This window comes from Phasianus colchicus, chromosome 1, assembly GCF_987193195.1.
Source record: "Phasianus colchicus chromosome 1, bPhaCol1.hap1.1, whole genome shotgun sequence".
In the NCBI taxonomy this organism is placed as follows: Eukaryota; Metazoa; Chordata; class Aves; order Galliformes; family Phasianidae; genus Phasianus; species Phasianus colchicus.
In genome coordinates this window covers 133,823,228-133,845,457 of record NC_143436.1, presented here as the reverse complement: position 1 = coordinate 133,845,457, position 22,230 = coordinate 133,823,228, and the positions used below count along the sequence as shown (strand labels likewise).

The window sequence follows — 22,230 nt, the reverse complement described above, 5'->3', positions numbered from 1 at the left end:
GCAACTTCATAATAATATACAATTACTTCCATCTGTTTGGAAGAATACATCTCTTTCTACTATAGATCATCTTGTTCTACAGAAGGCAAATGAATATATCTACCAGTTTTGCTGTTATCAAGCTGTGCACTCAGGCCATTTCCCAGCTCATTTCTTTGGGCTTTCCCTACCCCCAGCATTTCTTTGGTCACAATTTGCTTCTGAGATCTTTAAAGCTGTGCTGTATGGATGATGGCTCCGTTTCCTACCTGTTTTTTCCAAAGACAGCACATAGATTAGCACCTTACATTATGTCAAATGCTTTAATGATATTAAGTACTTAATATCTTAAGCTGTAGTAAAGGAATTACGATTTAGTCCAGTCCAAGACTCCATAATAAGACATGGGGTTTGCAGAGGAAGGATGTGTGCCTTGCTGTTTTGTTGTCTTTGGAAAGGTTTCTGTTATTTCAATGCTTCACCCCCCAAAAATGAGTGGCTTAGGACTCACCACAACCCAACACAACTCTTGTGTAACAGCAGGGCTAGATGTCCCTCTCCTCACTGACACATGATTAAGGTTTGTGAAAGTTGTATTCATGGGTTTTAGGAGGACATGGCCCACTTGATATCCTGAGCTGTAAAGACTCGTAACCATCGTTTGTTTTAAACTTAGAAATTAATATCTGGCCAAAATAGTATTTCATACTCAGAAAAACAAAAAAAGGAATAAATGGATTTGTTGTTTATTAAATGATGAAAAGAAAGCTACCTGGAGAAAACCTCCACTCCTGCTAGGCAGAGTCAGGTGAAGAGAAAAAGGAGGGAAAGGAGAGAGACACTGGCCTTGCAGACCCAGATTTTTCAGTCTCCACATGACTCAGTCAGTTTTAGTAGCTTCTATACGCAAAAAGTGCCTCGGCCACGTGGTGCAAATACCCTTCTTCCTCAGCTGCAGCATCCCTCCTCCCCAGGTAGGGAAGTCAAATCCTGCCTCTGCTCTCAAAGTCTGTTAGTTGCCTGCCCAAATTAGTCTTGCTGTAAGCAATGAAACAGAGAGATGGTTTTCTTTAATTGTCCTTTATGGAATTCTGATGAAGGCATGACAATCACTAATCTGAAGTCCTTGAGGAAATGAGACAAAAACCCTTGCAGAAATGTGCCCAGGCTGATCTGAGATACAAAGCAAGGAGAATATTACGAGGGATCTGATTTCTGCCTGTCCCCACCACTGATTCATTGCAATGCTTTCTGCAAGTCATTTATGGAGCATCAGTGTAGTCACTGATGGAGGAAAAACAATATTTATTTCCTTTCACAGAAATGTCCCGAGTCTTAGTAACCACTGCTTGTGCAAATCTTTGGATGAAAGGAACCATAAGGGTTCAAAGCTCTCATTATATACTGCTTGTTACACTTTATAACAAATGTCATCACAGTAGGTAGGAATTAACATTCCAAAGCCCAGAGGGTGGATACCTCTTCATTCCCGTATATATAAAACTCATCGGGTGGCCTGCCTCAAAGCAAGGCCGACTGAAGACAGGTGAGTCTGAATCCATTCAGAGTAGATATTCAGGGGAAGAAACCTTGATTTTTGCTTTGATTTACTGTTCTGTTATTATTGCAGTTGTTGTGCTGTTTCTACTTAAGGCTTGTGATGATTTCTGTGGTGGGGCAGAAAACAAAATGGTTGATAACTTGAAATTTTATAAGGCAATTTTCTGCACGTAGAAGCAGCTACAAATCATAGCGCTAGCTGGGGCCCCATATGGACTTGCCATTGAATTAAGAGTTATTGGGTCATGCTGTGCTGATCCAATATCCTATTCTTGCAAATAGAATCACAGAATCGTAGAGTGTGAGTTGGAAGGGATTCTGAGGGGTAATCTAGTCCGACTGCCTTGCAATGAACAGGGACACCTACAGCTAGATCTGGTTGCTCAGAGAAATACTCAATGTTAGGGCTCAACCTGAGCTCAGGCAGTGGGTTTTGGCACCTGAAGAAGCTCTCTCAGGGCACTGGAGTTTTTCAGATGCGTGGACGGACTGTTTGTGTTCAAACATCCATGCGGTCTAGTTTACAGTAGAAATAACTATTAGGCTGGAGAAAAGGTCAAGCCTTATTAAAATCAATAAGGCATTTTCAGGTGTTAATAGCATTGCAGGAGGATTGCCTGCAAGGGCTGCGGGACTGTTTTGTACACAAAACCTTCTTAGGGGGAAAAAAAAACAAAAGCGTTTGTAAAACTGCATGGTTTTGATGCACTCTGCAGCAAGGCAAGTGCAATCAATGTTTTTTTTCCAGTCAATAGCTATTATGCGATGATATTTTGGAATTTTATTGATAAACACAAGAGGCATTTATTACTGATGTGATTATCTGCCATTATCACGCACTGGAATATATGCAGAGGTTTTATTGTACCAGCAAACGACAGGCCAAAACATTCCTGCTGACAATGGCACCGGCTTAATGCTTCCCTCTTGATCTGATACTGATGGCATGGTGGTACAAGTGATGGAGGAGATGCCTCTCCAAACCATCCTGAATAAGAAGAAAATAAACAAGTGGGGCTCCCATCTCCTCCCATCACCACACTCTGAAGCCAATGGGTGACAGGAAGGAGCGGAGGACCTTTTGCCATGCACGCTTTCTTTCAGGGCTGCTGAATATCAGCTCCAACTTCTTCATGTTGTGTTTTCAGGTGTCCTGGGACAGCCGAGGAGAGCCATCAGCATGGTCACTGCACTGCTCTTGCTGGGCCTTTCAGCGCTGTTTGGTGAGCCCGGGCTTGGGTTTGGTCTGCTGTAGAGAGCACCCTGCCACACAGAGTCATAGAAACACCCATCCAGCCTTATCTGACCACTCTGCCTGCTCAGAATGATCTCACAAACATCACAGGCTGTTTGTTAGATGGAGTCTATGAATTTCATGGGTTTTGAGGAAATAAATAGGGCAATTTTCCCAGATTGAGGCATGCACTCTCCTCAGTTAATTCCCCACTGAGCTGCAGAGAGATGCAGGAGGTCTTCCCAGCCAGAGTGCTCAGGTGCCACCAGCCATCATCTGAGGTGGCCTGGACATCAATTAGTAAATATGGAGGCTGTGGTTCCTTCCCCCACAGCAACTTTTACATCTAACAGGGATAACACCTGTCTGTGTAAAATGATACTTAATTTATTTCAATCTATTTGACCAGAAAATAGTAAATTCCTCTTCTTTAGCTGTAATTGATAACATCACTGATAGGCAGCAGTGGCAACAGTATAAGCACAGTGATAATAAAGTGGTTTGGATCACGGGTCTGGATGAACACTTCATGCCTGTATTCACCTGTAGTAAGCTGTATGATACTGCTGTGAGATCTAATGTTTCCATACACCACCATTTAATTTTTCAGCTCCATCTATGAGCTACAGTTGCTATGGTGATATCAGTGCTCTTCAAGCACCCACGATTTCCTGCACAGCCGTAAGAGCCCAGGACTGTGGTAGGTATCAGGCATGGCTTGACTTGTCAGCCTACAGAGAGATGCTGTGCCTCCTGTTGGCATCCTCAGCATGCTCACCAGGCTTCATTTTTGAGGGGGCAGTTGGGTAAGGCTGTCTCTGCCTTGGCTGCAGGCCCTGCTGTTCTGAGGAGGACGGTGGAAGCAGATGTCATCCGCTTGAGGAAATACGAGGTGCCCATTAAGAGAGTGGCCAGAAGGCTGTGCCTGGACCCGGCGCTCATTGCTGCCATCATCTCTCAAGAGAGCCGCGCCGGCCTGCTGCTCAACAACGGCTGGGACCAGGGCCAGCAGCGGTACGGCCTGATGCAGGTACAGCCAGGAGACATGGGAAGATAATCCTATGTGGCAGCATGGCAGCGTGCCGGGTGCCTCAGGGCTTCACCTCAGCTTGTCAACATCCTGCCTTTAGCACTGAGATATGCGGTCCCTACGAATCGCAGCCTGTGGGTGCTGAGAGGAGGGTGAGGCTATAAGGCTGTGTTCTGAGAAAAACTGATCTTCTTCTTGACTTTTCCAGATTGACAGGAGGTATTATCAGCCCTATGGGACGTGGGACAGTGAGGAGCACATAAACCAGTGTTCGAGCATGCTGGTGGCAGGAATCAATGAAGTGAGGGCAAAGCATCCTGCCTGGAACTGGGAACGGCAGCTGCGAGGTACAATGTGCGGGAGTGCACTGGGGCGATGTGTAGGAATGTGTAGAAACAAAGAGGGGAAGCCGTGTGACTGGCACCACCGGGATGTGAACAGCTGAAATCCTGAAACCAGCAATAATCGACAAATAGAACTCTTATAAGTTTTCCCTGTCAGCAATTTGGTTTGCAATCCATACTGGGATATGTACATCAAGGCAGTTTCACACAGGTGTGGGTTCAGCATGATGTACTGTACTCTCTTCTACTGGGCTCCTTTTCACTCATACACTGCACATCTGTAGGCTTGTGGTTGTAGTTTTTTTGGTTTTTTTGAATTTAAATAACACAAGAAGCTTTCTAACAACACTTAATTAACACCAGGTGAAGAATTTTCATTTGTGTGACGCAGAGGCCTCTAAATGATGAGTGTGCTGTGCATTTGCTGATATAACCTCTGAAAGAATAAAAGCATCAGCCTGGCAGAATGTACAGCATCTCAGCATCTCTTGAAAAAATACATAAATAAAAGATCCTCCTCATTTGAAAGAGGCAATCACAAAACAGCAGACCAGCAACAGGACTGTTGGGATAAGCTATAACATTCAGTCAAGGAAGCATAGGATCCACGTTTACTAATCATCCATGTTTGCATGCCATTTTTTCACTCTGTACTATTTCTTGCTCTCCCATCCTTACTCTGCCACTTTAAACTGCCTTCATAGGGTCATTGTGCTGTTCCCACCCTCATTTGGAGAGAACTATGGGTTCCTTAACTACAGAAATAAGGATTTTGCGAAATGAGTCACTTTTCAGTATTAATGACACAAGTAGCAATTTCCAATGGTGCTGTGTAAGTTCAATGAGACGTGTTGCCTTTTGGGCTAGGAAGTTTTATTTTAAAACCTATATTTCTGATTGATCAGCCTACAGCAACTTTCTCTTGACTCTTTGCAGGGGGAATTTGCACCTACCATGCAAGAGCTGGCAACCTCCAGATCTACGATGAAGACCCCTGCAGCAGCGACAACAACTATGTCAACAGTGTGATCAGCAGGGCCCAATACTTCAAGAGAAATGGGTTCTAGCTCAGTGACCCCCTGCCACCGAGCCTCCACTACATGTAGACTAGCCCAGTAGTGACAGTAGTACCCAGAGCCTCCCAGGGATCTGGCAGGACTGATGTGACTCACAGGGACAACACTCCACAATCTGGAGGCCTTTAAGAAGTCAGATAGTGACATCCAAGTGATGCTAAAATGTTAGGTGAGGACGCTCCTTGTATCAGGAGCTGAACCTGGGGCTGTTCATGCATCTCCCAGGTGTGGATGCAAACAGCTCTCCCTCAGCATGGGCTGTGCTGCCCATGTTCTCTCTTACAAACAGGAGGGATAACCCTTGAGTTTTCTCCCCTTTGATAGTGCTGGCCACTTCCCAGTGAAGAGGCTCCTCTCTGAATCTTCCATCACTCCATACACACCTGTCCCAGGAGCTATGTCACCAGTGCTGGTAACAACCTCAACACCTTCCCTGCTTTGCCTTTGAAGCATTTGTGCTGGAACCTGCCAAGTTTAAAAGCATTCCAGCTTCTGTCCCTCTGTCCTGCCAGTTTGCCTGACTTCTAATTAGGATTGGGTTAGTTCTGGGTTTGTAAACTGCTTGAAAGTATGTTTTAATGTGGATGGTTCTGGGTGCAAATTTAGGTTTACTGGCAATCAAAATAAAGATAAATGTTGAATTCCATTTTTTTTGTTTGCTTGGCAATGTATTCATCTTTGCTGTTTCACAAGGCATGGTCAGTGGCAACCTGTGACTTAGGTAAGTAGCCCAATTTGGGACTTTCTGAGAACAGAAAGAGGAAAACTGAGCAGCAGAGCAGCAGTAGGAAGAGCTGGGCTGGGAGATAGGCACACAGCAGCCCAGGACAAGGAAATAGGGACATTCATATTTAGCTTTGCTCACTACTGGCAGTTGGACTAGACAATCCGTTGATGAATGGACTAGTGGTCTTTTCCAACCTTAATGATTCTATGATTGTTTAGGGGCAGCAAGGCATCTTCCTGGCAGCCGTCACCAGCTCTGATGCAGAAGCTGCATCTCACAGTCACCATCCATGAGGGCTGGCACAGGCACTGTGAAAGCTGATTTGGAGACAGCTTTTGCAAGCTGAGCTATTTCAGTGCTGTGCACATTGGTTTCCTGTGGTCTCATCAGTCACTCACCTGCTTACCATCCCAGCAAGGACTGTGTGTAAGTGAAATATTTGCAGGCAGTTTTACGTTTATAATTTCTGGAGGCCAGAGGGAGCTATAGGACATCTCTAACATTCCTGTGTTTTGTTTTGTTTTAAGACTCCAGGAAACAGCTCAGCATTGAGCTATCAGAGGTATTCAACTGGATACTAACTTGTCTGTAGTGAACTCTGTGCTGAACTCAGATAATTTTAGTAAAACACTATGTTATAATACAGGCTTGTAAGACATCACACAAGCTTGAAACAGCTTATGTAAAATCCATAGGTTGAAGTCTTTGCTGTAAACTTCTATCTTATGCAAACCTCCTACATTATGCACAATGTATGTTAACACTTTTGGTAGAACAGTATAAACTTCACATGGGCTGGGGGCAGGGAATCTCGTTTCTTCCCACATCTGTAGATTTGTTTTTTGAGTTTGGAAGCTTCACAAAAGTGGAGATTTCTTTGGTTCCCTTCACAATACCCTTATCTGCTGTCACTGGGATATGCTGCCATTCCTGTGGATCTCTGGATGCACTGGGAGTCCCATTTCTGCGTGTGTTACCTGTGAGGCTGCTGCTCCGCATCTTGCTCCCACCAAGAAAATTTTTAGAAGTCCATTTAAAGATCTTGATTGCAGCAATTCTGTGCTTTGTCACAAATATTATTTTATGGTATCAGCAGTTTGTACTGACTAAAGAAGATCTCCATGGGAAGTGAACTGAAATTTAACTGCCTGATAAATTGGCAGGAAGGAGTTAAGGAGAACTCAACACCAGCATATTGCTACCACGTCTGAGCAGAAGTTTTCTGCCAGTGAGCTGGCATTGTTTTTGACCTCTGATCTTTCCTTGCGTGCTCATGTACATTGTATTTGGAATTACCTGTCCAGCTGGAGTACAGGGAGCTGTGGGAGCAAATTTGGACACTCCGAATTATTAGAAAAAAGCAGGCAGCTTGTAAAACAAGTTAGTAGCATGGAATGTATCATGGAAAGCAGAAGGACAGATCAGGAAAGAGAAAAGATAAACAAGATGGAAAAGAAAGTCATAGAATCATAGAATCATTTGGGTCAGAAGTGACCCATGAAGGCCATCTAGACCAATTGAACGATGAACAGTGATATCTACAGCTAGATCAGGTTGCTCAGAGCCCCGTCCAGCCTGACCTTGAGTGTGTCCAGGGATGGGCACCCACCATATCTCTGGGTACCCTTTGCCAGTGCTTCACTACCCTTATTGTAAAAAACTTCTTCCTTATATCCAATATAAATATCCCCTAATTTAGTTTGAAAGTATTTCCCCTTGTCCTACTCCAAAAGACCTTGCTAGTGAGTTTGTATCCTTCTTTCTTATACCCCCCCTTTAGAATCCAGAGACCAAGCAGCCTAGCTGCAATGCCTGGAAAGACACCTATTGAACAACCACTGTTCAAGAACCTGGGGACAACAGTGCATCAAAAAACAGCCAGGAGGGCTCTGGCAATGTTGTTCTGCAGGGATAAAATGCCTCAAACCAGCCCACAACCCTTATCTCACTGGGTAGATGGCCAAGATAGAATCTGTGGTAGTGCCACATTGCAAGCTTGATAAGGCTTGAAATCTCTGAAGTAGTCTCATGTGAAGGGGCTTAAGATAAGAAGAAAAAGTACTGTTTGGAGCAGTTCTTGGCAGCTCATGGTCAAATCAATGTGATGCCTTCAGTGGAGTCACACAAGACTGTAGTGCTTTCTATATAGTTTGTGGTCATGATGTGAATGGGACCAGAGCTATCTGACTGCTACAGTGAGAAGGAACATCAACAACATCAACACTTCCACTACTGGTCAAAACCTGCTAGGAATCAAGGAACTGAAATTGAGTAAACACAGTTGCAAAACACTCAAGGAATTCAAGTACGGGTATAAGCATTGGAGAAGCGGGTAGGCAGCTATCTCATGAGGAGGGCTGGGGTTCCCATAAAAACCCCACAAGCTGATGCCAAGGGAAGGAGGAAGGAAAGAAGGGAAAATCCCTTTGACAGATTTATCTTTGATTCTGCAGCAGCAGATAGAAATAGGAACAACAAGACAAGGAAATAAAATCTTCTATGTTAGCATTTGTTACAACTAATGTCTTGGGAAGTGTTTTTAAATGTGGATGAGCAGGGTCCTCCAGTTGATGACTCTAAATGTCAGTTTTGGCTGGGTCTCAGCCACATGCCCTTGATTCTTTCTCTGACAGACACAAAACAAAGGGGAATTCCACCACAGCCGTGTTGTGCTGAGAAAGAGTTTGTTCTATTTTATTACCTGTTGAAAGACTAGGCTGGGATTTCCAGCTAGGAACCAGTTCCCAGGTCTGAGCATCTCTTGCAGTTGGCACGTGCAGCCCTCTTGATGCAGAGCTGGTCTTTGCATTTATAGCTAAATATGTAATATTTTAAGAAGGCTGTTTTGGGTCACGGCACTCCAGAGGGAATAAACTGCAGAGGCAGGGCAGGTCAGAATGACTGGGGTGGCACTGCTGACCACCACAACAGTCCTACTGTGAGACCTGAGGGAAAGATGTCCTCGTGGGCCTTGAGAGGAGTCCTTGGAGAAGGCAGAAAGGGGTTCAGCTAGTCCCGCGACCACAGCAACTGGTTATTAGTCAGCTTATTTCCCTTGTTCCTTCCAACTTGAAGGTAGTGGAAATCCCCAATCCTTTGTTTATTATCAGCTTCCCCATCTGTAAGATTTCCAAGAAATAATGTTAAAATAACAATATTCTTGGGCAAATTTTCCACACACAGGTAGCACATCTCAGCTGCTAAACAAGTGAACAATGAAAGCAAACCCAGGGGAGCAGCTTGATGTTCCTTTACCCACTGTTAGCGCCATGCTAGCAAGTTGCATTGCCAGAGGCAGAATGACACCCAGGGCACATATACCAGCAAGGACAATTTGTGAAGAAAGGGATGGGCAGAACTCATCAATCCAGCCACAAAGAATATTGTGCCCCAAATATCCTCATTGCACTTCCTAAGCACCCTTTGGAGACTGACAGCAGCCAAAGACAAAAAATAGAAGTGACAGAAGCTACTATGCTTTTCCCCCACAGCATTCCAGTACAATGGGGGTTATGGGAAAAATAGGATAGGACTCTGTATCAGTGCATGTATTGATAAGATGAGGGGTAGTGGTTTTAAACAAAAAGAGGAGAGATTTAGGTTAGATGTCAGGAATACATTTTTCACCAAGGGTGGTGAGGCACTGGCACAGCTGCCCAGAGAAGCTGTGGTGCCCCATCCCTAGAGGCATTCAAGACCAGGTTGGATGGGGCCCTGGGCAGCCTGAGCTGGTGGGGGGCAGCCCTGCCCATGGCAGGGGGTGGGGCTGGGTGGGCTGTGAGGTCCCTTCCAACCCAAACCACTCTATGATTCTATGATCTTATGATTTTTGGCATTGTTGTGAGAAGCTCCCCATCACTGCCCAAACACCACCTTTGGACACCATCATTTATGGCACCCTTTTTCTTCCTCTGAGGGTTGCACCTCCCCCACACCAGCTCAGGGCAGAGCTAGGCAAGGGAAGAGAGAGGTTTTAAAGAGCACTTGAAGTGGTGAGGAAAACAGAGAAGCAGCTGAGGAATGGTGGGAGGGGCAGGCAAGAAGCTTGTCCTACAGAGGTCCAGCACCCAGAAAACAGCCAAGGGACAGCCCCAACCCCCTTCCTTTGGGCAGTATGGACACAGTGCAGGATGCTGGGATAAGTCCCAACAAATACCTGAGGGACAGATGGATGCTGAGCCTTCAGCTTAGCCCTCACCTGAGTATGAAACACAAGAAGCACATAGAGAAAAATAAGGGTTTTTTTTTCCTTTTTGAAATGCGGGAAATGCCACTCCCAAAAGCATACTTACCACCATGCCAATGTCAGTAGTGCAACAGGTTCTGTTTACGTTAGAAAATTGCTGTTACACCTCCCAAAACCACAGCCCAATACATTTCGACACAGTGTTGGATTGCCACTGAACAGAAGGTAGCTCACCCTATAAATTAAGCTCCCCAAAACCTCAGCAACGTGGCAGAAGCTGGGCTGAAGACAAGTAGGTAAGATACTCCTCTGGGTGGGGGGTCTTCTCATCCCCTTCAGCAATGCCACTCTCCTCAGAAGATTTCTGTTGAGATTTTTGAGTTTTGTGCTTGCATAAGGACACGAAGATTTGCCTTATAGTTTTGGACTCAGCTCACCTAAGCTTAGATGGCTCAGATCTGTGTGTGAGCCCATCTCCCCTGGCTCTCTTAGCAGCCGACCAGAGTATAGTTCACCCTGGAGTAGTCACCCACAATAACTAAGACAAAGCGCAGTTTGCAAGTGCCTGTTTTCTGAGTATAAAGTCTTGAGACTCAGGCAAAGCTATCTCAGTGTGGTGAAGGTGCTTGTATAGAGACTATGGGCACAGGATGAGGGCATTTGGAGTGGAAGGCAGCAGCAAGGAGCACTGAGAATCATTCATTTTATTCTTTTTTTGATTTTTCATCAATTAAATATTGGAGCTGGAAACATTGCAGCCTGGTTTGTGCCAGAAGAGAGACGTGACTGCATTTCTATATCACTTTGTGCATCCAACCAAGAGACATAACCCATCAATTCAGAAATGGTTTCTTTGTGTTTAATCAGCGAGCACTGAGATAGGATCATTCCTTCATGTTTGCTGATTGATTTTGCAGATTGTTTTGCATGCTCGGGAAGAACGACCCCATGCGCCTGGTGCTCACGCTGCTGGGCCTCACCGCCCTCCTGGGTAAGTCAGCATCCTACTGCCCCTATTTGTTCATCCCTTGAGCAGCCCCAGATTAATGTGCCTCCCCATCTCCCCTTCCCAAATCTCAGTTGTTATCAAATTGTGTTGGGACATAAGGTGCTCACTTCTCCTGCAAGTCTTGCTGAAGAAGAGGTCACCTCTGAGGGGTGGGTGGGTGCAGGACACAAGGTGCAGGGTGTGAGTTGCAAAGTGCAGGATGCAGAGTGCAGGACGCTTACGTCTTTTCATACAACATTTTCAGGTATCTGCCAAGGCCGCACGGATTGCTATGGCAACGTAAACAGAATCGATACCACAGGTGCTTCATGCAAAACTGCAAAACCAGAGCGTTTAAACTACTGTGGTGAGTCTCACTCTTCGGTTGGATTGCTCTCTTTCACAGAAGCACAATAATCCCATGTCCTTCGTATTTTTAAAATGTTGAACACACAACTAGCTGCCAAACCTGCATAAGCCTATAGGCAAGGTCTACCTCCTTCCTGAGAGGAAACATCTTTTTGTTTTCATTACAGGAGTTCAAGCTTCAAGAAAGATTGCTGAACGGGACCTAGGAAATATGAATAGATACAAAGTACTCATTAAGAGAGTTGGCGAAGCGTTATGTATTGAGCCTGCTGTGATTGCTGGCATCATCTCTCGGGAATCTCACGCTGGCACAATACTGAAGAATGGCTGGGGTGACAATGGAAATGGATTTGGTTTAATGCAGGTATTTGCTGATGCTCCATTAAAACCTAACGAAGTAATGTCATACAAATAAAAGTAAGCCTCATTTACATATCTCCCATGACTGCAGGGAAATGCCTTTTTTTTTCTTTTCTTTTTAATAATTCCAGGTTGACAAAAGATACCATAAAATTGAGGGAACATGGAATGGAGAAACCCATATCAGGCAGGGCACAAGAATACTTATTGACATGATAAAGAAAATACAGAGAAAATTCCCACGCTGGACAAGGGATCAACAGCTAAAAGGTAATGTGCAGACCACAGATTTTGTCCAGGAGAGAAGAAAAACTTCAGGACAAGTACACACTGAATGATTTCATAGAATCATAATTTGGGTAGGAAGGTACCTTAACAACCACCTACCTTTATCCACCTGCCATGGGTGGGGATCTTCCACCAGATCAGATTGCTCAGAGCCCCATCCATACATCTTGGCCTCACCATCCTCTGAGTAAAGACCTTCCCCTTAATGTCTCATCCAACTATTTTAGTTGAAAACCATTCACCTTTGTCCTATTACTATCAGACCATGTAAAAAGTCAGTCTCCCTCCTGTTTGCAAGTCCCTTTCAAGTACTGGAAGGCCACAATGAGGTCTTCTCCAAGCTAAACAAGCCCAGTTCCCCCAGTCTTTCTAAGTAGGAAAGGTGCTCCAGCACTTCAGTCATCCTCATGGCCTTCCTATGGACCCACTCCAACAGCTCCACATCATTCTTGTGTCGGGGGCCTGAGACCTGGACACAGTGCTCTAGGTGGGGCCTCACGAGCGCAGAACAGAAGGGGACAATCACCTCCCTCTCTGCTGCCACCCCTCTTCTGATGTAGCTCAGGATACTGTTGGCCTTCTGGGCTGAAACAGCACACTGCTGAATCACACCCAGCTTTTTGTTTACCATGACCTCCAAGTTCTCTCCTCCTCAGGGCTGTTTTCAATGGGTTTTTCTTGGCCTTTTTGAACATCATTAGGTTCATGTGGGCCCACTCCTCAAGTCTGTCCATGTCCCTTAGGATGGCATCTCTTCCTTCTACTGTATTACTCATCTTAGCATCACCCCCACACTTGCTGAGGGTGCACTCTATCCCACTGTCAGGCTGGACTTTTAAATCTGCATTACTCCCTTGTGTGTTTCATTTCAGGTGGGATTTCTGCCTACAATGCTGGTACTGGGAATGTCCGAACCTATGAGAGAATGGACATTGGCACTCTCCATGATGACTACGGCAATGACGTGGTTGCTCGAGCCCAGTACTTCAAGCAGCATGGATACTAGGCTGAGGCATCTGTACCAAGTAATTTACCTACCATCACCTGAACAGCCACCAAAATACAAGAGAAGTTACATACTGCAAATCCATACAGATGCACATGTTACAGAAACAAAAATATGCAGGCTAAGACTCACATTTTTAAAAACAATATTCAGTTAGATTCTGACCATGCAGTTTCTTTAAAAGCAACAGGCTTTGGATTTTACAGAATCTTTGTAAAATTTTGTGCTATCTATATATTTCTCTGAGTTATGAGGGCTATATTGCATTGGTGTTGATAATTTGCTGCCTTCCTGAATTCGAAGTGCATTTCTGCCAAGTCCTCTCATACTCTTAAGAAATTAAAAGACAAAATACTTCCTTGGTATTAGCTTATTGATTCACTTTTTTCAAAGATGCCTGATACTTACTTACTATAGTTATGTAATCACTTTTTCTGAATTCCAACTTTTCATAAAGATACATAGACCACAGCTGGATTTTTCTGTTGGATTTTCCTGTCACTTTTCAGTCATACAGAAATAAGCAAACAGAAAGTTAATAAATATGTTATTAGCAAATGAAACCAGACTCCAAGATACTTGTATTTTCATCCGTGATAGCAAAGTTTGGATAAGTACAATGTTAACTTTAGCAGATAATGAAACTGATAAGAGAATGGGAAAATGATCTGCTGGCATTAGTAGACAGCCAGCTGAACATGAGCCAGCAGTGTGCCCAGGTGGCCAAGAAGGCCAGCTTATATCAGAAATAGTGCAGCTGGTGGGAGCAGGGAGGAAGTTATCCCACTGTACTCAGCTCTGGTGAGGCCACAACACAAGTGCTGTGTTCAGTTTTGGGCCCCTCACTACAAGAAAGACATTGAAGCCCTGGAGCACGTCCAGAGAAGGGCAACAAAGCTGTGAGGGGTTTGGAGCACAAGTCTGATGGGAAGTGAATGAGGGAACTGGGATTGTTCAGTGGAGAAGAGGAGGCTCAGGGGAGACCTTATCATTCCCTACAATCACCTGAAAGGAGGATGTGGTAGAGGTCAGCCTCTTCTCTCAGGTAACAATGAGAGGATGAGAGGAAATGGCCTTAACTTGTGCCAGGGGAGGTTCAGGAAAATTAGGAATATTAGGATATTAGTAAAAATTCTTTCTGAGAAAGAGTGGTGATGCAGTGGCACACACTGCACAGGGAGGTGGTGCAGTCACCGTCCCTGGAGGTGTTCCAGAACCGTGTGGATGTGGCACGGAGGGACGTGGTCAGTGGGCATGGTGGGAATGGACTGATGGTTGGACTTGATGATCTGAGAGGTCTTTTCCAACCTTAAAGACTTTATGATTCTATGAGTTGACAATATATCAATGAGATGGCTGCAAGCCTCACAGCAGACATTCACAGCAGACATCCCTACACATGGGCAGATGATGACTTCTCAGTCTCCTCACCCATGCCACTGAGGTGGGTTTGATTCCCACAGCCATGGATAGGATTAAAACTCTAGCATTCATCACCTCCTGTCCTGTGGTACAAAGGCAACTGCCACACTAGAACAGATGACAGAGTACCATCTACAAAATGTGATGTTTTCAGGCTCAGCAGTACCAGAAAAACCTCAGATAAGGACTATACTTAGGTCAGCAAAGATGGGGACTAATTGAAAAACACCCAAAGCAGGGCAACCATCATGATCAGAAGTGAGGAAACTGACCTGAAAGATGGAAGAACTGGGGTGGCTTAAGTGGGAGAACATGTGCTAAGGACAGGTGTATGTGTCTATAACTATGCAGTGATGTCTATAACTATGCAGGAAGGGGAAAGAGGGAAATGGTTTGTCATGTCTGAGTGGACAGAGAGAAACCAAATACACATCCATAAATGTGGAAATGTTTATTATCTCCCATTACTTGCTTTCATTTTTAATCAGCAATGAATATAAAATATTAAGTATTGTTCTTTAGTATTTATTTTATAAGAATGGCCTTCGCTACACTTAGTTAAGGCCATGAACAAGACTTCCAAGATACCTAAGAACTTATTTAAAACCTCAGCACAATTTGCAAGACACAAACTTGCAGAAATAACTTACTACAGAACATGCTGAAATTTATGCTGACTGTGTAAGTCTCACTGTTAAGTCCTGTTTGCACTCTCCAGCACAGGGCTTCTTTTTTGCAGATGTGACATGGAGAATTTCTGCAGAAACCACAGGGGACTTTTGAAACAAAACAGAAAAAAAAAACCAGTAGGGTTATGAAATGACTGGTGCTACTTGTTTCCTTTAACAGAACTCCTTTGGGAGTTCTCATTGTCAACATCTCTATCTCAACATCTTTTTGATTGCCTAAACGTTGCACTATAAAATTGAGTTTTGCTACACCAGTGTCTGAAGTTCGTTTCTTAAATACAAATGGTTATCACAGAAAGAAAAAGAAATTACTAAAGCACTAGCTAAGAATCATGTGTCATGAATGGCACGAGGGGAATGGCATGCGTCATGAATGGTTAACTGAGGGGACTACACTATCTAAAAATCACATTGCAAAAAGTAAAAATGTTCCACTAGATCCAAATCAACCTATCTTCACATTCAATACTGAGAAGCACAGGATTCTGCCATGCATACATTTAAAACAATAAGGAGGACAAAAAGCCAACAGAATTGTCTGCAGCAATAAAATATTTTAAGGACAACCTACTTAGAAATTTTATTCCAAAAAAGCTGTAGCAATTTTGTGATTCTCGTATGATTCTTGATGAAATGCAGAAAAGGCCTACAAGTATGTTCTTAATTTGCTTTGTGCTGCTTAATCATTAGTTTGTATTGGAAGGGCACTGTTTGACCTCCTTGGGTCCCTCCTTTACAAGAAGCTCTTCTATTAAGTGTATTCTAAATCTCCTAATTACTCAGGAAAAGAGACTTGAACATTTTAAATGAATGAGTTCCTTCCTGCTGAAGATGAACAAGAGCTACAAATGATATAAATGACAGCTGCCTTCACTTGTGGCTGAAACCTGCCCAGGGTTAGCCAACCTTTGCTGTCTGACTTGGGATGGGTTACTCTGTCTGCAGCTGTCAAAACTCTGCAAAGGTGGACAGAATGCACACAATGACAACCTGAGCAAAAGTGAATCCAGTAGAAATAAGTTAAGCCACGGTCTTACAGTTAAAAAAACCCCTTTAACTACAGTAAAGAAGTAGGTAAATACAGGCATTCATCTCAGCAGCATGATGTCAAAATAAATCACACAACTCATTGCCTCTTCCTGCTCAGCTTTGTCTTTAGTTGAAAGCATTTTTCAGCCACCCTTATCCAGCAGATGGATGCAGCACAACCTTTCAAATCTTTGGCAGGGAGGGGTGAAATGGTAAATTTCATCAGGTGAAATGTTGCAGGTGAGCCATAAATTCCTTCTATGTTGGGAACTGCTCTAGGAATTCCCTTTAACTGCCATAAAATTTGCTTCTGAAAAACACCGGGCGAGGCCTGGCTCTGCAGTCATCACTGCAGCTTTTCAGCAATTACAGTTTCTATGGAAGGCCCTGGCTTAATAAATGTTTTGCTTGTGGAAATCAAATGTAGCTTGCTTCACTGTCTCCCCTCTTCCTGCTTTCCTTTGGGCTTTTCCACTTCCAACAGATGATTAACAAAATGAAATGAGTCCTTGGGTCATGTCCACATGCATTCCCCTTGCCTTCAGATTGTCCCTGGCAATGTCAGCATCAGCCCTGGCCATTAGCATGGCTGCACATTTATAATGGGCATAACCCAGAGATGCTGGGAGGGGAAAGAAGCTCTGGTCTCCTGGCCAGCTGCGTTTGCCAATGCTGCTCAGTGGTGAAGCCATCTCCATACCAGGCAGCTTTCACGCATCACCAGTTTCAAGGCAGAAACCAATTTTAAGGCAGAGCAGAATTAAGAAGAGCAGCATCTGAAACTGGAAGTTACTGAATGCCTCAAGCAACAGCAAGCAAAAGGAGAATCCGGGACACAAACCACATATGAATGGCTGCCCAAAGCCACTCCTGTACTGCTGACATACCAGCAGAGAGCATAGCATCGAAGAGCCGCCACTTGGTGACAAGCAAGCCATGGATGCCTCCCTGGGCAGCCTGTACCACTGCCTCACCACTCCTGAGAAGAAATTTTTTCCCAATATCCAACCTGAACCTCACCTGGTGCAACTTGAGGCCATTATCTCTGTGCTGTCACTGCTACCTGGGAGAAGAAATGAATCATCCACCTCACTACAACCTCCTTTCAGGCTGTTTCAGAGAGCGCTGACATCTTCCCTGAGCCTCCCCTTCTCCAGACTGAACAATTCTATTTCCCTCAGCTGCTCCACACACTTTGTTTTCTAGAGCCCTCACCAGCTTCATTGCTCTTCTCTAAACATATTCCAGCAACTCAATGTCTTTCTTGTATAAGAATCCAAAACTGAGCACAGTATTTGAGATGTTACATCTGAGATTCTGTGGATCACCCCTGCCTCAGTTACTATGACGCAGAAGTAATGCAGTACATCCTTTTCTATTTTCCCCCATCAATACCAGAATAGCAGCACAAGCCATTTAGAGATTACTGGCTCGCAAATCATCTTTAGTGAGATTCTCAATTTTCAGTATTTGTCATTTCTGTATGAGCATATCTGCTCTACAATGCTGCCTGTCTAAAATATTTCAGTGTGTTTCAGCTTCCTTCAACCTTTCTCATAGCACTAAATACGACAAGCTCCATGTAGGGGCTGTGGAATTTCTCCATCTGGTTCTTAGAGTAGAATCATAGAATCTGTAAGATTGGAAAAAACTACTAAAATAATCTAGTCCAGCAATCAATCATCTAGTCCAAATATCAACTTGAGGTATCAATAACAATATATGCAAAAGTTACAGAATTAAATCTTTCAAGGCAATGACACAGAATCAGTTCCCTGGCTTACTGTGTGAAGAGCTGATCAAAGGGTGGAACAGCATTTCAGCCCCACAAAATGAACACGGGCAGAGCGCATTAGCAGATGAACAGTGATGGGGAGGTCTGCCATCCAGTGGTTTCTTTTTTACTCCCAAACAGTTGCCATGGTTCTGCTGCAAGCTATGTGGTTACTCGGGTCTGTGTTCGAGTGGGAATAAAGCCAGGAAACTCACTCACTCTGCATACCCACATTTTCAGCAGTGGCAGCTCTGTCATGTGTTAGTGTTGCTGGGTCTTTGCCTACAATAACTTCACAACATCCAAAAGCTCCTCCTTCTGCACTTGTAGTCATTCCAGAAATTGGAGTTGTTTTCAGATAAGGCTCCTCCACCTTCCAGTCAGCATCCAACTTTTAAACTCAATTATGTGTTATTTCCTTTTTCAAATGGTAGCTGAAACAGAAACCCTGCTGCGTTTGGGTGGGTACATGGAGGCTACTGGACACTGCCCTTTTCCCATAAAAGCCCTGCCATGAAGGAAGTGCTGAGGTAGCTGTGCCCACATCTATAACACACACACATCTCAAGCAAACGCCCAGAGACGGTGGGGAGTCATTCTGCAGCAAACATGTCAGGTCAGTGGCATTTCTCTGATACTCTTCTAAATAATTCTAAGTGTATGAAAGCTTCTTTTCTACTGACTACTCAACTCAGGCTGGTATTGCTCCTCTCCTTTGCTGTTTGCATTTTACCTTATGCAACAGCATGTTTAGGCAACTGACAAATGTAGATACATTGCACATGAGGTATTCACAGGATGCTCTCCATGATTTTTCCTGTTGATGGGAAAGCAAAGTGTAAGTAAGTTGTGCAGGCTTTCTTTTGAGTCTCAGAGATTTTTTATTTTGGAATGGAAAACACCTTTTGGAGATGCCAACTGAGTTTCAGACAAGCTAACATGACCTAAAACTAAAGGAAATGAATTGTGCACAAATACAATACCACAAGAGCATCTCCTCAAATAAAAGCCCAGGCTAGTATCTAAATTATGCCTATCAGTTTCAGCTGTGGATCTGAAAATACATTGCACGCTGCTCTGATGTGACATCTCACTGTATATGTTGCTCTTTAGGCTGTTCTAATTTCTACGGGAACATAGCAAATGTTGAAACAACTGGTGCATCAGAGAGAACTGCGAAGCCAGAAGGTCTGGGCTATGCAGGTGGGTGCTATCTCAGTCCTTCCCCCACCTCACACCCACAGCTGGTCACAGCTAAGTGAGCGGGTATTTGCACTGCTGTCAGAGATCTTATTTGGGTGCACAAATTATGTTGAGATCGGAGTCACCTTTGAGATGCTGCCAAGAATATTCAAGACTACTACAGAGAAAATGCAAGGTTTGCTGAGCATGTTCAGTCCCTGCCATCAAGCCCATCTTTCTCTCTCCCTTAGGAGGGCTTCCTTCATTCTGAAAGTTTCCCTAGCATAGTATTAAATTAAAATAAGTAAATCTTCTGGAACTAATCCAACCAAAGGCTTGGACTTAAAGCAGACTCACTGTTTAGTTTGCACACTAGGGAAATGCCCTCTGTTTTTTAAAAAATATCTTTTTATATCAGCCGTCTGTTGACAACTAGGCTACTTCACTGAAATTAGTCAATTTTGTCACTGTTTCTCTCTAAAGACATTCACAGGGATTCAAAATGCTGGCTCAGTCATAAGACCCATTAGAAAATCTTGTTTCTGATTGTAAAAATGAAAGTAAAAATGATGTATATTGTGCTGTAGGAGTTGCTGCTTCAGAAAAGATTGCTGAAAGAGATTTGAAGAATATGGACAAATATAAAGAAACTATTACAAAAGTGGCCAACAGCAAGTGCATTTCACCATCTGTGGTTGCTGCTGTTATCTCTCGAGAGTCACATGCAGGGACAGCACTGAAGGATGGCTTGGGTGACCATGGAAATGCATTCGGTTTAATGCAGGTATGGCCAACCCTCTCAAAACTCGATGGCCCAAACTGGGTGCAGTGTCAACCAGAAGGTTTTCTTTCCTTTCCCTGCTATTTTCAGACAACTTTTCAGTCAGAATAAAGCCACTGCTGATCAATTTTCCAGCTGCCAGCACCAGGGGAGGGATGCTGGTAAACATCAGGGCAAGAACAGCCTGCATCTACACTGTGAAACTGCTGCTTGCTTCCCAGAGCTCTTTGGGGAACAAGGAGATTCATTGTTTCTATTTCATATGTTAGATAATAAATCTTGTTTCAAAAAGCATTTTTTAAAATAAGTGCAGAGGCCCAGAGGCTGTAGCTACATGCAGTCAGGTTAATTACTCTTTATGTACCACAGGAACTCAGTTAGTAGGGGTCTTGCTTCATTATTCATGCCTCACTAGTTTGCCAACTTGCATACAACCATAAACATTTGCTTCATGTGTTCAGATACACTGTCATAAAAGCTCCAGCCCTCTCAGGGCTGCACTGTGTTGTGGGTAAGATGCTATGCTACTCCTGCAGTCCTGGGAAGAGAACAGGGATGGAGCAATGAGTCACCCCAAGGGAAACAACATTTTAGGCACCCTTGGTACAGATGGGGAGGACAGGAGAGTTGTCTTGCAGCTGAAAAAGCTTATGCAGCAGTAACATGGCTTTTGGCACCTTTGCAGCAACAGTTACCTAAGTTTTATAAGGCTCTGATAGAGGTGGGAAAGACACTCCTGCCCACTGCCCCCATACTTTGCTGTTCATATATCTGCTGGCTTTGCTCCTGCCTTGGGCTGAGCTCACTTGCTCTTTCTTATCAGAACAGGTAAAGGTCAAAATGAGTACAGGCAGCCTAAAAGTGCTGAAGAACTCTAAACAAATAACATTTATCTCGTGTGTTGATATTCCTGTCTTCCAGGTTGACAAACGGTACCACCAGACTCATGGGGCATGGAACAGTGAAGAGCACATAAAACAAGGCACAGACATTTTGTGTCAGTCAATAATTGATATTCAGAAAAAATTCCCAACATGGAGTAAGGAACAGCAGCTCAAAGGTAGGTCTTTATCAGCTTTAAAACGTCAACTTTATAACAATCCATACATATAAAAGTCAAGAATGGTAACGCTGTTGAATCAAGCACTTAGAAAACTAAACACATCCTGGTTACCCTGTTAGTTTTATTAGTGTGTGGAATAATATTTAATGATACTCACTAAAAGGAAAAACGTCATTATCTTTCTAGCAAGCTTTTGGAAAACTTGACGAATATCATTGTTTTCAGCTTCAAGGAGTAAGGTGTTTTTTTCTTCCCCATCTGCCCATTTGCTTTTTTTTGTATTTCTATACCTACTTATAAAAAACTATCATCTTACAACTCCAAAGAGAGACTGTATCAATTTCTGAACTGTACGGTTCTCACTGAAGGAAACATGGTTCATTCCCAGGCACTGATCACAGCTGAAGCCATCATTATGTTTGGGCCCTTCATGGGCCAACTATGATACAAACGTACCTGATGTTATCAACATCACAAAAGGAAGCAATACTACAACTGAAGATGTTCGATTTGCAAAATAAAGCAAAGAAACAATGATCACCAAGCCTGTAAACTGTAATTTCTTAACAATGCTAAAATGCAAATGAAACACCTCGGTGATGAAAACAGCTGAAAATGGTAACACTGTGGCCAAAAAATACTGGTAAAAAGACACCTACAAACTCAAGCGATACACTTAGGTTGTGATTTGTGTTTGTTTGTTTTCTGAGGAAATACTACCTTTGTTTGAGTGTTTCTTTCTCATTTCAGGTGGGATTTCAGCGTATAATGCAGGAACGAGAAATGTCCGGACCTATGAAGGAATGGACATTGGCACAACACACAATGATTATGCCAACGATGTGGTTGCAAGAGCCAAGCTCTTTCAGAGACATGGATACTGAGAAAGACATCAGAGTAATTATACAATACTTATGGCAAATACTTTTACATTACCAAAACTGCAAATCATTAGTCAGTAGGTGATTTTGTTGCCTATTTTGTACTGCTGTTAGACATGTGTATTGATCAATAAAATCTAAAGTTGCTCCTGTTAAACAGCATTACGACTCCTTTCTGCAGCATTAATTTGCTGCCTGAGAAATTACAAGAGATGAAAACTGCTTGAATCTTTTTGTGAAGTGAAAAAAAAATGGCAAAAGA

The 22,230-nt window shown here is 43.6% G+C and overlaps 3 protein-coding genes across 3 annotated transcripts; all 3 read left to right on the top strand.

Moving 5' to 3' along the window:
• Positions 1-2,688: 2,688 nt before the first annotated feature.
• On the top strand, positions 2,689-5,712 carry LOC116236495 (lysozyme g-like). The gene is made up of 5 exons (XM_031605141.2): positions 2,689-2,762; positions 3,384-3,473; positions 3,607-3,803; positions 4,012-4,150; positions 5,084-5,712. The coding sequence occupies exons 1-5, from the start codon at positions 2,720-2,722 to the stop codon at positions 5,212-5,214; spliced, it is 600 nt and encodes a 199-aa protein (XP_031461001.2). The 5' UTR covers positions 2,689-2,719; the 3' UTR covers positions 5,215-5,712.
• A 4,618-nt stretch (positions 5,713-10,330) lies between these two features.
• On the top strand, positions 10,331-13,721 carry LOC116236485 (lysozyme g). The gene is made up of 6 exons (XM_031605131.2): positions 10,331-10,432; positions 11,054-11,127; positions 11,390-11,491; positions 11,661-11,857; positions 11,985-12,123; positions 13,014-13,721. Exons 2-6 carry the CDS (start codon positions 11,064-11,066, stop codon positions 13,145-13,147), a joined length of 636 nt encoding a protein of 211 aa, XP_031460991.1. The 5' UTR covers positions 10,331-10,432; positions 11,054-11,063; the 3' UTR covers positions 13,148-13,721.
• Positions 13,722-18,468: 4,747 nt separating this feature from the next.
• On the top strand, positions 18,469-22,159 carry LYG2 (lysozyme g2). The gene is made up of 5 exons (XM_031605225.2): positions 18,469-18,677; positions 19,175-19,264; positions 19,831-20,027; positions 20,946-21,084; positions 21,838-22,159. Exons 1-5 carry the CDS (start codon positions 18,671-18,673, stop codon positions 21,969-21,971), a joined length of 567 nt encoding a protein of 188 aa, XP_031461085.2. The 5' UTR covers positions 18,469-18,670; the 3' UTR covers positions 21,972-22,159.
• The last annotated feature ends 71 nt before the right edge of the window (positions 22,160-22,230 follow it).

Bases quoted from the DNA above. Each gene is read 5' to 3' on its own strand.
- LOC116236485 (XM_031605131.2), top strand. From the start codon at position 11,064: ATGCTCGGGAAGAACGACCCCATGCGCCTGGTGCTCACGCTGCTGGGC. The intron at 11,858-11,984 runs GTATTTGCTGAT...TAATAATTCCAG, and splicing joins ATGGATTTGGTTTAATGCAG to GTTGACAAAAGATACCATAA. The intron at 12,124-13,013 runs GTAATGTGCAGA...GTTTCATTTCAG, and splicing joins AAGGGATCAACAGCTAAAAG to GTGGGATTTCTGCCTACAAT.
- LOC116236495 (XM_031605141.2), top strand. From the start codon at position 2,720: ATGGTCACTGCACTGCTCTTGCTGGGCCTTTCAGCGCTGTTTG. The intron at 2,763-3,383 runs GTGAGCCCGGGC...TTAATTTTTCAG, and splicing joins GGGCCTTTCAGCGCTGTTTG to CTCCATCTATGAGCTACAGT. The intron at 3,474-3,606 runs GTAGGTATCAGG...CCTTGGCTGCAG, and splicing joins CGTAAGAGCCCAGGACTGTG to GCCCTGCTGTTCTGAGGAGG.
- LYG2 (XM_031605225.2), top strand. The intron at 19,265-19,830 runs GTGGGTGCTATC...ATTGTGCTGTAG, and splicing joins AGAAGGTCTGGGCTATGCAG to GAGTTGCTGCTTCAGAAAAG. The intron at 20,028-20,945 runs GTATGGCCAACC...CCTGTCTTCCAG, and splicing joins ATGCATTCGGTTTAATGCAG to GTTGACAAACGGTACCACCA.